The sequence below is a fragment of the Colletotrichum orchidophilum genome (genome assembly GCF_001831195.1).
Source record: "Colletotrichum orchidophilum strain IMI 309357 chromosome Unknown Scaffold_55.1, whole genome shotgun sequence".
NCBI lineage: Eukaryota > Fungi > Ascomycota > Sordariomycetes > Glomerellales > Glomerellaceae > Colletotrichum > Colletotrichum orchidophilum.
Window position 1 is genome coordinate 200,172 of NW_019173011.1, and position 16,450 is coordinate 216,621.

Consider the following 16,450-nt stretch of genomic DNA (forward strand, 5'->3'; position numbering starts at 1 on the left):
GCATTCAACTTGCCAAGTTCGCCGGCTCACAAGTCCTGAGTCTCCTCGCCGACAAACAGTCATAGAGCCCGTACCAGTGGATGGCTGGCAGGTCTATCCTGGATGTCTTCATCTGCCCACCCATGCCGTCCAGAAATACCCTCCAATCTGCGTCGTGCAGTTCCAGTGGCTCATCCACATCTGAGAGGCTGTTGTTCAACACAGTTGCGACACTAGAATCAAACTACGTCCCCAAACCCGCTTACTTGATGAGCACTCCTTGTAGACCCCGGGTTGGGTTGGGGGGACTCAAAGCCCAACGCGTCTACTTGAATTAATTTTTTTTGCTGCAAGCTACCCAAACAATATGGCCGTCTCATTCCGGCAAATGCTAACCGTAATCAATCCTCAACAGCGGCCGGGCCGTGGCAAGGGGAACTGCTCAAATGTAGTGTAGTCACCTGTCGATCTCATGCAATGCGACTGCAGACTACAGAGCCAGGTTCCTATTTCTGACGAGAGACACGACAGAGAAGCAGCGCAACTAAAGCCGCGAGGCCCTTTATTACTACAGCTCATATCCTCATGCGGCCTTGACCACCTATGTCACTCGCAGTACCACAACAGTGTCAGAAAGATGCTCGCTCCCTTCGTCATAAGTCGTAATGAAAGCGAGCAGGAACGAATGGCGCTGTGACCGTGGTCGCCTCTGCGACCCCTTTTATTTGGCCCCTCTGGCCCTTTTGTGAAAACGACTGAAGTTGGTAGGCAAACGAATCCTTGGGCGAATTAGCCGTGGCGCTAAGGACCGTTCTTGCGGTAGTCTCAGAACGATGGGAAAGGGAAAAAGTTGATGTTCAAGGGATTCGAGAGGAACACATTGAATGTGACATTTTGGTGCGGGTTTAATGGCGCATCCGAGCGTTGGAAGGGGACTCGCACCACGGCTCCCCCTCTCCCAAGGTGCTACATCTTGAGATATGGAGGGCGTAGACTAGGTAGTAGACTAGACAATAGCCAACGATAGCCGCGAGCCGTCTCAGCTGCTGGGACAGTGTCCTGAGCACCGGCACGCCCCTATCCTTCAAGAGAGGTCAACCACCCGCGCACCCCGTAACAGCTCTGCGAAATGCAGGATCTCCCTCCGTCGACTGCCCAATGTATCGTGATGCGGTCGTTTGCACCGGAAACGCAGACGTGCGGGCGGGTTAATGGCCCGGCCGTGCGGGATCCAGCTTCCTTAAGTAGTCTCCGATGGGTGATGGAATCTCCAGCATCAGTACGGCTTCAAGGCGTAGTGTATACTCGGACGCTGGGGATTGTGGTCTGACACTGGCCAGAATCTGGGGGAAGGAGGGGGGGACACTTGGTGCGCTCTGCGCCGCGCCCTCAGCTGTCACCGCCGCCAGGCTCTCTTGCCGGATGATCAACCCCCTTCAATGAACGCCCCCAACGGGTTTTGGCCTCGCCTCTTTTACGAGTTTGCTTTGCTTTGCTTTCCTTCTCCCCTTCCTCGGAGTCGCGTTCACGCCACGTGTCGCGTGCCCAGCTTGCCCGTGGAGAGGAAGCCCCTATTCCCCATCTCGCCCCTCCACCCGATGCCGAGAACCCCGAACATGATCCTGCCGTCTTCGCCTGGCTGGGCCCTATTCCCCTCCGCCTCCTCCACCACGAAGCACACCTGCTCGACCTCTCCCGGGTGCAGCACCGGCCGCGCACCGCCGCCGCCCGTCTCCCAGTTACAGTCCGTGTAGCCCAGACCGTCGGCGAGGTCCAGCACCACCTTCTCGAGCTGTATGACGTCCTCTGAGCAATTCTCGAGCTGCGCCTCCATAACCCACCGCCGCCCGCCGCCGTGTTTCGCGCGGCCGAGCGGGCCAATCTTTGTGCGCACGATGAGCGAGGACTTGCAGATGAACTGGTACAGCTTCCGGAACGTGCGCGTCTTGCCCGAAGTCTCGGTGGCCTCGTAATAGCTCACCGTCACGGCGAGAACGTGGTTGCCTTCCTCCTTGAGGTCAAAGTGTACGATGCGCTGGAGGGTCTCACCGGCTTCCAGGTCCGTGCCCTTGCCGTCGTCCTCGTCGTTGCCGTTGCCTGCGGAGTCTGGCGGGGAGAGGTCGAGTTTCTGGATCGAGTTGGCGCCGGGGGTCTTCATTTCCGCTTCGATTCGGACGTCGCGGATGCTTTTGCGCTTCGTCGGGGCGGCTGCTGCTGCTGCGCCGGCGCTGGCGCCGAGCGGCCCGCCTCCTCCTCCGGGCACTGCTGCGGACTCGGGGACGTCGTGGTTTGCGCAGAGGGTGCAGCTGAAGACTTCGCCGACGTAGGCGGAGCCGAAGCTCAGGGGTAGATTGAGGATTGGCGACAGGAGGAAGGGGGAGGGGTTCGTGGAGGCGGTGGTGTCGTAGGCGAGGGAGGCCGGGGTCGGGTCCGCGGGGAGGTTTGAGGGCGTCAGGGGCGGCCGGATGGGGTGTTGGATTACGAGGGATGGGCGGGATAGTCTATGGGTTTGGTGATTTTCGGGTTAGACATTTGTGTTTCTCCAGCTTTAGTCTCGTTGGACGGGGGAATGTGCGAGGGTGTGAGGCGTTCGCTGCGTGTAAGTTGGGATCTCTCTACCTGAGGACTTTTAAGGAGACGGAGTGAGGCTCCTTTAGAGGGTCGTGGGAGGGGTATCTTTGGTGGCTCATTGTTGCGTACGCGTCTCGCCGGTCGAAGTGGTAGGGGGATACCTGTCAATATCCTTGAGAGATACGATGTGTTGTCGGGATCTGCTGGCGGACAAAATATGCAGCACGACGGGACGTGACAATTGAAGATGGGAAGAGGTGGGAGAGATGGGCCGGTGGGACGAAATGACGATTGGGGGTCTTAGCTGTGGTGGGTCCCCGGAAGTGATTATCGATAAGGGTGGGAAAGACAAAGCTGCTGGGGTGGATGAAGTGGATAGGCCCGGGGCCGCTGGCGGAGCTCTCCCCCGCATGTTCGGGCCCCACTCGGGTTCCGGGTTAGAGGTCCTCGGGAGGGCGGACGGATTCGCGCACTGTGGCTGAACTACGGTGCAAAGTTTTGTTTCCGGTCCGCGAGTCACGACTTTGTTGTGGAGACCTAGTTTACTAATGGTCTTGACGTCCATTAAAGGTGGCATGGTGCAGGCCAGATCAAGAGCAGTCTCGTTCCCAGCTGTGACTAGATATTTTCAAGGCTAGACGTGTTTCCTAGAGCTCGGTGATAATCCAATTTACGTCGCAGAATATCTACCAAATTTTTAGATCCGCCCAAAGCCAGAATCTCTGCGAATGCAATCTCGGCCCCAGAAGAAACGGCGAGGTCCTACTGATCCAAATTCCTGGCCCGGAGACATCATGATTGCCAAACTTGCTTCGTAAGGGAGCTGTGGCGTTGAATAGCAGGTTGTAGAGAACAGGATGATTTCATATATTCTATATCATGCTAGGTTGTTGACAGGTAGAAGTCGACTGGTGTGTATGATTACAACTCATGTTTGGGAGCATTAGTAGTAGGCAACGGGAGGCTTAGATTCTTATATTGCGTGACTTCAAAACATGCAAGATTGTACCTCTCCAATTTAGCGCGCACTCTCGACAAAAAGCTTCCTTTTCCTGGGTCCCCTCTCGGGTTAGGTGAAGACAGCAGGCTTCTCGAATGTTTCATGTCAAGGAGGAGTGCATCATTGCTGCTGATGTCTTCGTGTGTATTCCTTGGACGTTAACTTTGTCTACTCCCAGTCAGATTGTAGACTATTTCTTTCCACAGAAGCAAATAAATTCTCCTCGCCCTCAGGCACTAGCAAACAAAGCAAAATTGGATGAGAATTAGCCGAAGGGAAGCAGCAGGAGGCGACGTCGGGACTCAGCGTCCATGAAAGGCTCAGAATACGGAAGCCTGACCAGTAATCAAAGGATCAATAAGAAAGAAGATCGCTGCCTGGAGAACTCTATACCTTTGACACCTGATAGAATTTCCTGGTTTGCAACACAAGGCGATGTTTCGTTTTAAACCACTCCTAAGGAGGCTACTTTAGCCGAGGAAATAATCTCGACGGCGTCCCATAGGAACGTCTCGAGGTCGCGGCGACTGATACCGTTGTCACACAACCAAGTAATCCTGTATCGACCGTAATTCCCGATCCCAGTAGGACATAGACAATAGTACGGAGAATGACGGGGGTTTTTACCCAGATAATGGTCCTATTGACGAGACAGACCATCCCAAAGTCGTAGGTCCATGTTTGAGAACTCTCCCCACTGTAGGTTCGTCCCATTTTCGGTGTGTCCACGAGCTGAAAAGCCTACCGAGGGGCCCAACGATGAACACCCTGTGACACTTTTTCTTTTTCATAGCATGTATTTGCCGCGTTGTACCCATCTTTCTTCGTTAAGGTAAAGGGACCGAACACAAAGTACTTTTCCCAACACATCTTCACTAGTCAACTGGCAACTCGGAGGAGACTTGGAGGAAATAATAAACACCTAGTTGCAGGGCTTTGACCCCGAGGTCAGGTCTCGCAGGTACCCTGACTTTCGACGCCAACCTTGGCGAAGATTGATACGTGCTACGCTGCAGCCTATAATGCCCATGAGCTCTACATCACAAGGCCCTGAATTTAGCTACCTGTACGACCTGGGTGGTGTTTTGTGTTCATATTACTATGTCTTTTGAATCATATACAACTTCACCCATGCCTCCTTCAGCACCTGAGGGACCGCCTGCTGCGGGAAAGCGCTCGCATAGTCGTGGGCTGCGACTCCGATGTCTCTTCCCACCACTAAGTGGCAATGCAATTTTCTCCATCATTACTAGACCCGTCCCTCTTTTCTAGAGGCCGGGAGGGGGTGGTAACTATGGGGTTTATTAGCGGTACTCTCTTGACACAACATTGAAGGCGTGGCACTTACAGCACCGTATCCTCCGGTACCCGGAGGCGCGCCCGAGGGAGGGGGAGGGGGAGCAGAGCTCGGAGGAGGTGGGGGAGGAGCGGCCTCGCTGGGAGGCGGAGGCGGAGGGGATGCCGATGCACCTGGAGGCGCGGGCGAACCTTGCTGCTGTGCTTGCGCAGCAGCATAGTACTGCTGATACATTTGGACGTAGGCAGCATAGCCGCCATACGCGGCGTAGGGGTCCTGACCGCCATAATACTGCGCGTACTGGGCGGCGTAGTCGGCTCCGGCGGCAGGGCTGTTAGAACCGCCGGGAGGAGCAGGGCTTGCTGACTGCGCGGAGTTTTGACCGCCATAGCCGCCGTGGCCACCATGACCGCCGTGGCCTCCGTATCCGGAGTTGTAGCCGCCACGGTCGCCGCGGTCGCCGCGATCACCGCCGTGGCCGTGGCCTCCATATCCACCATGACCACCATCGTGGCCCCGGGAACGGTCGCCATAGCCACCGCGGTCACCGTAACTACGAGGAGGTCTACTCTTGAACTCCTCGTACTGCTCTTTAACATTCGCAATCAGATCTTCGCAAAGCTCCTTGGCCTTCTCGACCATTTTAGGATCAGGGCCGCTGTCAATTGTCAGTATAGAGACGCAACGTCAATAGGATTGTAAAGCACTTACGCGACGTGAAGGTACATATCCTCGTCGCTCTCGCGATTGGTGGCTGCTTCCAGATATCCAGAACCACGTCCTTTGATTTGAACGCGGCACTGAGTCTCTTGCTGGATGTGCTTGACGTAGGCACCGCCATGGCCAACAACTTGGGCACGGAGGTTGAACCCAGGGACTGACTCCAAACCAATCGGGATCTTCTCCTCGGGCCATTTGCGCTGCGATATGTTAGACACAATATACGCAACTGATTTTTATACCTACTCGGCCATATTCGTCTCTCTCAACCTGCTCCTGGTCACGTCGGCGGAAACGACGCTCGTCTACCAGCGCAGGAAGTTCCTGTTTCATGAGTTCCTCAATCTTTGCCACGGCTTGCTCAAGGCCTGTCTTCGATGTACTGGTGACGTGCAAGTACAACGGCGGGTTCTGAGGAGAGTGTCAGTGAGTGTTACGACATTATATTTTTGGTAGACATACCGCCGCAGTCGCCATGCTCTTGTCGGGATAGTAGTTTCCTCGGGTAGTAACATCTTGCAAAGTCAACCTTTGTTCCTAATTAGACGTAAAAAATGGGAGGTGTTTCGTACCAGCACCAGTTTCTTCTTTGATCTAAATCAAGCAAATGGAGTCAGCAGGTGCCAAAGAGGGGTGATCTGTGCGAGCTATCGTGCCAAGTAAGCAGGATGATCTCGACACAAATCTGTTTATATGTAGGAAAGCGGAGTACGCCCGAGGCGAGGCCTGGGAAGGAAGTATGATCAGTGGTTTTGCACAGGAGTATTTACCATCTTCTGAGTCGACCCCTTGGTCAAGAGGTATCGGTTACGAAGGTCGTTCACTTCAATGTCTTTGATAAAGTCGCCGTCGGCGATGTACATCTCTCCATTGATCGTGTTGGCCGGATCAGGCGATTGGGCGCCCCCGGCAGGAGGAGTGGCGGTCTTGATCGGGGGGACATCGACGTGCTGAATGCCCTTCTTCGCTTGGAGTTGCGCATTGATTCGCGCGGCAGCGGCAGCTGAGAGTCTGTTAGCCACATTTCCTGTAGAAACAGCGAGGCGCAACCCATACCAGCCGCAGCGGCGGCATCCACGGGCGACTTCTTCGGTTCTGTCGCCTGATCACTGGGTAGAGGGCTACGGTCTCTCGCCGGCTCTGAGCGTCTTCCCGGCGGCGATCTGGAGCGTCGGTCGAATCGCGAAGCCTTACGCGGCTCTGGCTCGGTTTGGTCGAAGCGCGAGCGCTTGGCGGAGCGTCGCTCGGTGTCATCCATGGCGACGTTTGAATGCAGTAATGCTGGAATACTGTCGCTCGTTACTGAAAATCGTCTTCGACGTGCGTCTAGGTAATGCGCAAGCGCCTGGATATCGATTTGTGCGAACCAGAGGATTAGGAATGTAAAATTTCCGAGGTATGAAGCTCTTTGGAAGTGGAGCCTTGGAGAGTTGGCTGGACCAAAATAAAGTGGATTGGTCCGTGCGGCGCGACGGCTTGTCGTTCCCATCAAGGACTTGGAAGTTAGCGCCTCAGGTGTCAGACGTAGGTAGCTGCTGTTTTTAGTCGGCACCCGCCGCCACATGGTTGCATCGGAGCAATTATCGGCGGGAAGAATGCAGCCGCCCATCGTAAGGTAACTCTTTGACGTTCTACCTGTTCCTTTTTCAGAGACCTACTTGCAATTGCCTCCACTGGTCTAGCCCTTGCTTATTGTTTTGAATATGACAAGGGTTGCGGAGCCGGAATCACATATTAGGGTCTCTTGAATGTCCTCAGTCTAGAGTGCAGTTGACTAGATGCCTGACCTCTGTGATTCGAGTGGTTGTTACTGAAGTCAATTAACTCGAGAACTAAGACAACAACATTGCAAACGTCATCTGTACTGGCCTCCAATGTGGCACAGTTGCAGATAATTTTGTATTGCAAAATTTCAACTACAAGTTAATTGACATGACTCAAGTCTCAAGTTGCCTGGACGTGTCTATTAAGGAGATGTTGTCAGCTTGTGAGCGAGTGCGAGGACTGGACAATCTGAACGGTTGCCCTGTAACAATCGATTTAGTTGTTGATAGCTCAGTATTTTCCTCAAGTTATGCATGGGGTTTAATATACTCCACTTCGACTTACATTGGCTACCTACCTGCAGCATCCAATGAATGGCTTCTTCTCTCCATCCCACATCCTACCTACCTCACAGACATGTTACATGGTGATTACTAGGTACTTTGGAAATGCTGCGACAGGTCAGCAACTGACACAGTGCAGGATGTAACCCCGCACCCTCCAAGACGACCAACCCCGCGATGCAGTGTCAGTTGGTAGTCCACTCGCTCGGTGGAAAACCCTTGTCAGTAGCTGATCCGTGCCCCTCTACCCCTGCCAACGGCCAGCTCCCCTGCTTTCGCGCCTCCGACTTGCCTCCGAAGAATCGTCCCCCAATCTCCTCAAATTTTCCCAGTGGAACTGACACAGACGGTGAGTCAGGTGCTTTTCTTATCTCCCCCAGCCATTGAATCTAGAAAGCTCACACTACTTCAAGGTTCTTGAGATTCGTCTTTCCTCTGGTCCAAAGAGAGCAATTGGCTTGTTCTCGCAATTTGAACCGGAAAGATGGCGTCTCGCCGACTAATTTCGACTTCGCTCTGGCGGGCCGCCGCCGCCCCGGCTCAAGCGACATCGCTCTCCGCCGCACGATGGAGCTCGACGACCAGCTCGACCTCTGCTATTGCCTACAAGGCTCTTCGACGCCGCTCGGCACCTCTGCCCGTCAGCGACAGCCCGCCCGCCTGGTCCGCCCAGGCTGCCGTCTCTAACATCCTCTACGACATGCCCTCCCCGTCATCGCAACCCCCGAAGCGTCACGTCCTCAACTGCCTTGTCCAGAACGAGCCCGGTGTGTTGTCCCGCGTCTCCGGCATTCTCGCGGCCCGCGGCTTCAACATCGACTCACTCGTCGTATGCAGCACCGAGGTCGATGACCTCTCGCGCATGACCATCGTCCTGACCGGACAGGACGGCGTCGTCGAGCAGGCCAGACGTCAATTGGAGGATCTCGTTCCTGTCTGGGCCGTATTGGACTACACCAACGCCGCCCTGGTTCAGCGCGAGCTTCTGCTGGCCAAGATCAACATTCTTGGACCTGAGTACTTTGAGGAGCTGCTCGCTCATCACCGTGAGATGACGGCCGTCGACATCGAGGAGCATGCGCTCGAAGGAGAGCAGCAGCAGACCCTTGAGGATGTCGCCAAGGACTTCCACCCCAGCAAATTGGCTGTCAGCCAGGCATTGCGCCACAAGCACGAGCATTTGAAGTCCATTACCTACTTCGCCCACCAGTTCGGAGGAAAGGTCCTTGATATCAGCACCAACAGCTGTATCGTGGAAGTGTGAGTCTAACCCTGAGCCGACGGAAGCCGAAAGAGTGTACTGACAGTCGCGCAGCTCCGCCAAGCCGTCCAGAATCGATTCCTTCCTGAAGCTCATTGGACCGTTTGGTATCCTCGAGTCTGCCCGCACTGGTCTGATGGCCCTGCCCCGTTCGCCGTTGTACGGACCCAACGAGGAGACGATTATCAAGGAAGCGGATGAGGTTGTCGACGCTAGCCAGCTTCCTCCTGGTTAAGTTGTTTTGTATCAAAGAATATCCGGCGTTGGTAAAAAGGGGTATTGCCATCTTTTTCAATGCTACCAAGTTGCTATTCAATCTGTACCATTTTTTTTTTTTTGCCAAGAAAGAAACGCCTCGCCTTTTGTTGTCGCTGTGAGCCTTTTTGAACGCCGACACATGTCCCTTTAGATCTTGCCCTTGTTCACAACGAAGCCCTCGAGGGCAGCTTTTCACTTGTTAGCGTCGTGACGTCTGCCGAGGAATACAAAGTAAACTTACAAACGGCAGCCCAGAGACGGTTCTCGGCCTCGGGGAAGACCAAGGAACGGGTGCTGTAAAAGACCTCATCGGCTACCTCCTCCGGGTGACGAGGCAGGCAGTGCATAAACTTCCAACCCTCCTTAGCACCGCCTCGCTTGGCCAGGTCGTTGGTAATCTGGTAGCCGGCAAATGCCTTGAGGCGCTTCTGGGTCTCGGTCTCCTGGCCCATGGAAACCCAGGTATCGGTCACCAGGATGTCGGCGTTCTTGATGGCGTCTTCAGGAACGGTAGTCTCAATGAGCTTACCGGGAGCAGCAACGCCCTTGGCAGCAGAGTTGATGATGGCCTTCATGGCTTCGGGAATGCCGTATCCGGCAGGAGAGGCTACGGAGATGTCGACACCCATCTTGACGCAGCCGATGGCCAGGTCAAAGAGGACGTTGTTGGAGTCCCCGATCCAGGCAACCTTCATTCCTTTCAGGCCCAGGTCGGCCTTGTCTGAGGTGACAGAGGCAGGGAATGCCTCGTGAATAGTCAGGAAGTCTGCAATAATCTGCAAAGGGTGATAGTCGTCGGACAGTGCGTTGATGACGGGGACGCTAGAGTCCTTGGCCAGCCCAGCGACGTCAGAGTGAGGACCGACACGAGCAACCATGCAGGAGGTCATGGAAGAGATGACCTTGGAGGTGTCATACAGAGACTCGTTGACCTGGACAGCTGTTACGTGGATACTCTACACAATTGGGGCCTCAGTCGACGTACCCCCAGCTGAATGTCATCCTTTCCCAGGAACATAGGGTGACCACCCATGAGAGCCACGGCAGCTTCCGTCGACACACGAGTACGGGTACTGCGCTTGCTGAACATCATGGCAACCGTCTTGCCCGTCAAGCTCGACGCGAGCGCCTGGGGAACATTGCCAGACTTGACTGCGGTCTTGTTTGACGCAGCATTGCGGACGAGGGTAGCAAACTCGGCAGGGCTGAGGTCCGCAATGGACATGAGATGGCGCGGGCCGGCAGAATGTGAGTAGGCGCGGCTCTGAGCGCCGTTGAGAGCTTGATGACTGACTCGGAAAGCTGTTTGCTTCATTGTGGGCGCCTTGGTTAGTCGAACTGTGGAGGGTGGAATTTGAGAAGCTGTAGACCAGTTTGGGCTGATAGGCTTGAGTCAATTGGGGGCTCAAAAGATGAAGCTTTACTCAAAAATTGTGAACAGTGATAGACAATGGCTAATGAGTCAAGGTGGTGTTCAATTGATGAGTATTGGGATTTGGTTGAGTCACAAGCGGATTGGATGGATGGCTTCACGAGAGACAACAACGGCTGGGACCTCCGCAAACTCTCCTGCGGGCTGCAAACTCAATGTCCTTCACACCGCTTTACACCGAAAATTTCAGAGTCGGCCAATAGAACCCTCCCTGTAGCCACAGCGCGTTGCAGGGCGTTAAATGCAAAGTCAGGAGGATGGCACAGGCGAGACACTGACACTGTGCACCTAAGGTATCCGTAGATAAGGTACCTACTTCGGGTGCCCAGACGGTCCGTTGAAACCGCCGGAACCGGAACATGCCAACAACATACCTTAAGGTAAGTCGGGCCCTCCACTAGGTACGTAGTATCTATCCGCAGCCCAGTGACGGCCAGAGACAATGCTGGACGTGCCACTGGTGCAACTGCAGAGATGGTGCATGTGTGCCTGAGAAGGAATGGCCCGTGCACACCCGGCCAGGTACTGAGGGCAATGGTGGGAAGATCATCCCCAGCCATCCACATGGGCTTTCAGTGGGAAAGTCGGCCCTGGTGACCAGATCTCGTCTCATTGGTTTCAGCTGGCCTCCACCCCGGCCTCTTCAACTGCACTGCCCGTCCTGGGATGAACCAAGTTATTTGACATCATCACCATTACGAATCCCGCACCCCGACTATCTGGGTTGTCTGGGTACGATCGGAAACCCGCACGCTTCCTCTCTGCATGATTTCCTTTTGTACGACTTCTTCTGGTTTCAATACTGTTCGCCTCCCCGACCGGCGATGACGGACTCTCTCGTGCTCTGATCCGACAACGACACACCACGAATTGTGATCACGATAATACTACATACGCGATGGCCGAAGACGAAGAAAGATCGCCACTCCTGGCGTCCAAGGGCAAAGGCAGGGCCGAAGACGATTCCTCTTTGTCCGAGTCAGCGCCTCTGTTATCCAGCTCTTCTGCGACTCCCCGATATGATGGCGAGCAAGACGACCCTGAGAGGTCCCGCGCTGCCTCCCTTGCTTCGAACCCGCCGAGCACGACCACTAAGAGTTCTGTACGATGGGCGTCTGTGATATCCATTATTGTACTGATCTTGCTCGTGTTTGGTATTATGGCCGGCTGCTTTTTCGTGCCCTCGGCGGTTCAAGAGTATGCGACGCAAGCTGCGGTCATTGAACCGACGAATCTGGCCCTGGAATCAATCACGACAGACGGTGTGCGGGCGCGGGTGCAGGCGAACTTCAAGCTTGACGGCTCCAGAGTGCAAGATACGACGTCTCGAAGGATCGGAAAGTTTGCGACTTGGATTGTGAGGCAGCTGGGAACGGAGCAGACGAAGGTTGGCGTTTTCTTGCCGGAGTATGACGACGCTTTACTAGGCACTGCTGTGGTGCCGCCACTCACTATCAGCATCGTCGATGGTCAAACCACGGCGGTCGATTTCATCGCTGAGCTGTCGCCTGGCGACGCCGAAGCATATCGAAAGATTGCCAACGAATGGCTAGACGGGAAGCTTGACCAGCTCAAGGTGCTTGGAAAGGCCAATATTCCACTCAAGTCCGGAATCCTCCCACTTGGTACTCATCCAGTGAGCGAGGTCTTGGTATTTGAAGGTCAATCACTCTACCGCTCCTTCGCTTCCCTATATTTTGGAAAAAAAGCTTTGTTTTAAATACTATTATGCTTCAATCACACAACATGTCCTTCAAAGCTTCTTACTAATACCTCGTACAGCGAACCAAATCCCTACGCTGCCAAAGTACAACATCTCGCGCCTCAATTTCCAAGACTTACCAGATTCAGAAGGTCAGCGAACCGCGGTTGGTGCCGACGTTGCTATTACCGCCTACAACGAGTTTCCAGTCAGCCTAGATGTACCCGAACTTGGCTTTGAAGTTCTTGTCCCCAACTGCAATTCCTTCGATCCCTACATTCTCCTCGCCGACGCCACCACCAAACCCCTCTCAATCAAGCCACGAACTGATGTCACTGTCAATGTTTCGGGAATCATCCGGGAGCTTCCAAAGTCCTTGACGCGAGTCTGCCCCAACTCGAAGTCGTCACCTCTGGACAAATTCTTGGACCAGTATATGCATGGCGAGGCCGCCACTGTCTACGTCCGTGGCCGGAAAATGCCCGATTCGGACACTCCGGAGTGGGTCGGCGATATCTTGTCCGAAATCACTGTTCCTGTCCCCTTCCCGGGTCAGGGTTTTGACAACCTTATCAAGAGCTTCTCTCTCACTGACGTGAACTTTCAACTGCCTGACCCTATGGCGGATCCGGATGACCCCGATGGATCGCCAAAGGTATCGGGTACGGTCGAGGTCCTCGCTAGTCTACCGAAAGAGATGAACTTCGACATCAATGTCACGGACTTGCGAGCCACGGCAGACGTCATGTACCAGCACAAGAAACTCGGGGAACTCAACCTTGACAGGTGGCAGTCTGCCAACTCGACCAAAGAGGACGGCGACGAAAAGCACGAGCCTCTCCTAAGAATCACTTCCCGGGTCATTGACGCCCCCCTCAATATTACCGACGGCGACGTGTTGACCGACGTTATGCAGAGACTTCTCTTCGGTGGAAAGCAGGTTCTGTTAGATGTCAAGGCCGGTGTCGACATCCGAGTCAACACGGCTCTAGGAAACTTGGTCTTGAAGGATGTCCCTGCTGAGGGCAAAATCCCGGTAAAACGTCCGTACTAAGTCCGGCACTGTTTGTCTTATCGTGGGTTGATTTCTTATGTCCCTGATAACTAAGGGGAAGTGAGCGAGCTTGGCAGCTTACACTGGTGCAGCTCTACCTGGCGACACCTTTGGTAGCATCCACCCGCAAGTGGGAGATGTGAAGATAATCAGTACCTCCTCCTCTGCGATGACTCTTGAGGCGCTGGTGAACATCACAAACCCCACACCGTACACAGCCTCCATACCATATGTCAACATACATATCGTCAGAGACGGGTTCGTGCTTGGCAGTGCTACTGCGGAGAATTTAAGAGTCGTTCAGGGCAACAACACGAACTTGGTCGTTAGAGCAAACTGGGATCCGACCTCTGAGGGCGAAGCTGGCCGCAAGATTGCCAGTGATATGATATCAGAATATCTCTCTGGACGTAACGTCACAATAGACGTCAAGACTCATCGAGGGACGATACCGACTGCTCCACTCATTGGCGAGGGGCTATCCAAACTGAACATCAGCATCGCCGCTCCGAAGTTGGACCTTCCTGGGGAAGGCGGGAAGAAAGGGCATTTCATCAGAGATGCGACTTTCCATGTGCTTTCTTCTACAGCGACGTTTACTCTGGTGTCTCCGCTACGGTACAACACTATCTATGTCGATTGGGTCAATGCCACAGCATTGTACAACCATACTGAGCCGGTTGGCCGTATTGTTTACGACCTTCCCTTTGCGGCGCCTCCCGGGACATCTGTGACGCCAAAGCTGCCCGTAGACTGGTCTATGGGATCTGTGGGTTATGACGCCGTGAGGAGGGCGATTGGAGGGGTCCTGACTCTCGACGCAAGTGCAAATGTTACGGTGCGGATTGGGAATTGGAAGGATACGGTCTGGTACGAGGGCCAAGGAATAGGCGCAAGCATTCGTTTGTAAAAGGTTATTGGGTTTGGCGTTCTTGGTTATTGGTTATTAATAGGTTGGTAGGCGGCTGTCAGCGCCTTACGCGCAAAGCGACAAAAAAACACAAGTCACGAACTTGTATATTAGTCCAACGTATAGAGCAGCAGCATAGCTTTGGCTATAGGCTCCATGTGGTCAATTGAGCACCTCTTGGTCTTGATGGAAAACCCTTGACATATTTCCCACAATCAAGGGAGCACACTTAATGAATATGGGATGTTCATAAGCATAGTGATGAAGCATATGGAGATAATTTCCTTTTCTTGTCTCCCTTCGTTTTATGGTCATTTAGTGGCAAGGGAGTTCTAAAGCTCTAGCATTAAATTCTTTAAAGACAGATTTGATTAATTGATTGCCGAGTGAGAAATTGATCTGGTCCTAAATATCCCTTTGACAATTTCATCCTTGGGTGCTTGTGAGAGGCAAATAGTGGCATCCTTCCTGTCCTTGGTCCCTTTCCACGATCTCTATTTCTTATTCCGATGTATTACTATCTAATTCTATTGAGATGCTGTCGGATCCTGGAGATAAGAAGAAGTTTGGAAACCAGAAGCAAGAGGCTTCCCGGTCTGATATCGGTGTGTAACACGGTGCGCAAAACTGTGCTTGGCATGTCTGGCGTCAAGGGGCCCACCCACTGTTACCCCAGGGCAGGCTTGAACATCCATTCACTGGGACCATCCTCTCTCATTGAACCTCAAGCTTGTTACACAAGGGCAATCAAATCGTCAATTGATCTCACCAGATTCTCGACATGCGTTCGTATCAGCAATAGTCCATTTTTTTTATTAGGTTGTGGAAAGACCTCACAGCCGTGGTCAACGACTCCAAACATTCATGACAGAAAAAAGGGGCCTCATCTCAAATCCAGATAAACATCCATCTCTCACATCCATACCACCCGAATAGCGGTGGGCCCCTTGCACGCGATGCCGAGTCTCAACTTCTCCCCTTACGCACCACGACGCCGCCGCTCTCCGCGCATAGTCATCACTTGGGTCGCAGCTTGGCTCACGGTCCTGACGCTGACGTGGTGGATCGTGACGCGGCGGTCGTCCGGCCTGGCAGGCGGCTTGGAACGACTCGCCGAAGCCGACGCGGTGATCAAGGGCAAGGAGGTGCCCCCAGAGGCTGGTGCTTGAGATTTGTCTACTTGCGCCCTTTTGCGTCGGCCTCTTCCCTCTATTTCTCTTTCCTTTTTTTTTTTTTTTTTTTTTTTTTTTTTTTTTTTTTTTTCTTTTTTCCCCCTGCGCCCCCCCCCCCCCCTTTTTTTTTTTTCTCTTTTTTTTTTTTTTCTTTTTTTTTTTTGGGTTCTTTATCAGTCTTGGCCAGATCGGCCCGCCGAGCTCTTTTTCCGCTTTTCCTTCTTCTTTCGGTTGTTTGGTTTGTCTTGCCTGCTGGAACATTGGGAAAGCGCCTCCGCCCCTACAAAACTATGCCCTACGGCAAGGTCCGCTATCATGAGACCGGACTCTTGATGGGTGGACTGATGTGGCACGCCCTCGGCGGCGGCGCGGCGTTGCGTCTTGGACGCTTTTGTAATGATTAGGATCTTTGGGAATGAGGATGGCATGGATGTCGAGGCATGGCGCAGGGCAGACGGATCAAGCAAGATGTTATCGGGGATCAGGACACGCATCGCGATGATGACCTTGGGGGATCGCGATTCTTTTAAACATTCAATTCGCCCCTTGACACACTTCAGTAAGCCTTGAGGTAATCGTGTTACACGGGTGTGGTCGCAATCCCGCTCGTCAAACATGTAGGATCGATCCGATTGTATGTCGTGGGGGATTCACCTCAAGTTGCAAGGGGATTATGAGAGGGGGAAATGACACCGAAACGACCACTACTAGCGGGAAGGAAGGGTCGGTTGGCATGCAAATTCTCCGACGGAGCTACGGTTTCCTGGAGATTAAGGTCGCCTGGGTAAGCACTGGGCCATTGGAACGTCAAAGGGAGACTCAGACCTCTGGGGCATGGGGAGGATTGGAGGACTGGCTGGGCAAAGGACGAGAAAGACACAAAGTATGTGTAAGCAAGCAAAACCAACAACCCTCACCATCGCGATCCTCAAGTTTGCGAAAGGAAACAACACGAAACGTGGGCGTTTTTCGGGCGACGGCGAAGA

General features: G+C 53.7%; 7 protein-coding genes across 7 annotated transcripts; 3 read left to right on the forward strand and 4 right to left on the reverse strand.

Annotated features, from left to right (window-relative positions):
• Window positions 1-1,504: 1,504 nt before the first annotated feature.
• On the reverse strand, window positions 1,505-2,669 carry CORC01_07069 (uncharacterized protein; the record flags this gene model as incomplete). The annotated part of the gene is made up of 2 exons (XM_022618707.1): window positions 1,505-2,480; window positions 2,599-2,669. The coding sequence occupies 2 exons, from the start codon at window positions 2,667-2,669 to the stop codon at window positions 1,505-1,507; spliced, it is 1,047 nt and encodes a 348-aa protein (XP_022474807.1).
• A 2,149-nt stretch (window positions 2,670-4,818) lies between these two features.
• Window positions 4,819-6,825, reverse strand: CORC01_07070 (KH domain-containing protein; the record flags this gene model as incomplete). The annotated part of the gene is made up of 8 exons (XM_022618708.1): window positions 4,819-4,842; window positions 4,899-5,505; window positions 5,559-5,767; window positions 5,814-5,978; window positions 6,030-6,082; window positions 6,140-6,161; window positions 6,338-6,570; window positions 6,624-6,825. The coding sequence occupies 8 exons, from the start codon at window positions 6,823-6,825 to the stop codon at window positions 4,819-4,821; spliced, it is 1,515 nt and encodes a 504-aa protein (XP_022474808.1).
• A 1,334-nt stretch (window positions 6,826-8,159) lies between these two features.
• On the forward strand, window positions 8,160-9,171 carry CORC01_07071 (acetolactate synthase; the record flags this gene model as incomplete). The annotated part of the gene is made up of 2 exons (XM_022618709.1): window positions 8,160-8,935; window positions 8,991-9,171. The coding sequence occupies 2 exons, from the start codon at window positions 8,160-8,162 to the stop codon at window positions 9,169-9,171; spliced, it is 957 nt and encodes a 318-aa protein (XP_022474809.1).
• Window positions 9,172-9,341: 170 nt separating this feature from the next.
• On the reverse strand, window positions 9,342-10,509 carry CORC01_07072 (ornithine carbamoyltransferase; the record flags this gene model as incomplete). The annotated part of the gene is made up of 3 exons (XM_022618710.1): window positions 9,342-9,382; window positions 9,436-10,126; window positions 10,180-10,509. The coding sequence occupies 3 exons, from the start codon at window positions 10,507-10,509 to the stop codon at window positions 9,342-9,344; spliced, it is 1,062 nt and encodes a 353-aa protein (XP_022474810.1).
• Window positions 10,510-11,524: 1,015 nt separating this feature from the next.
• On the forward strand, window positions 11,525-14,292 carry CORC01_07073 (uncharacterized protein; the record flags this gene model as incomplete). Its single annotated transcript, XM_022618711.1, has 3 exons — window positions 11,525-12,287; window positions 12,409-13,371; window positions 13,460-14,292. The coding sequence occupies 3 exons, from the start codon at window positions 11,525-11,527 to the stop codon at window positions 14,290-14,292; spliced, it is 2,559 nt and encodes an 852-aa protein (XP_022474811.1).
• A 956-nt stretch (window positions 14,293-15,248) lies between these two features.
• CORC01_07074 (uncharacterized protein) lies at window positions 15,249-15,461 on the forward strand (the record flags this gene model as incomplete). Its single annotated transcript, XM_022618712.1, has 1 exon — window positions 15,249-15,461. The coding sequence occupies one exon, from the start codon at window positions 15,249-15,251 to the stop codon at window positions 15,459-15,461; it is 213 nt and encodes a 70-aa protein (XP_022474812.1).
• Window positions 15,462-15,637: 176 nt separating this feature from the next.
• CORC01_07075 (uncharacterized protein) lies at window positions 15,638-15,958 on the reverse strand (the record flags this gene model as incomplete). The annotated part of the gene is made up of 1 exon (XM_022618713.1): window positions 15,638-15,958. One exon carries the CDS (start codon window positions 15,956-15,958, stop codon window positions 15,638-15,640), a length of 321 nt encoding a protein of 106 aa, XP_022474813.1.
• Between the last annotated feature and the right edge of the window lie 492 nt (window positions 15,959-16,450).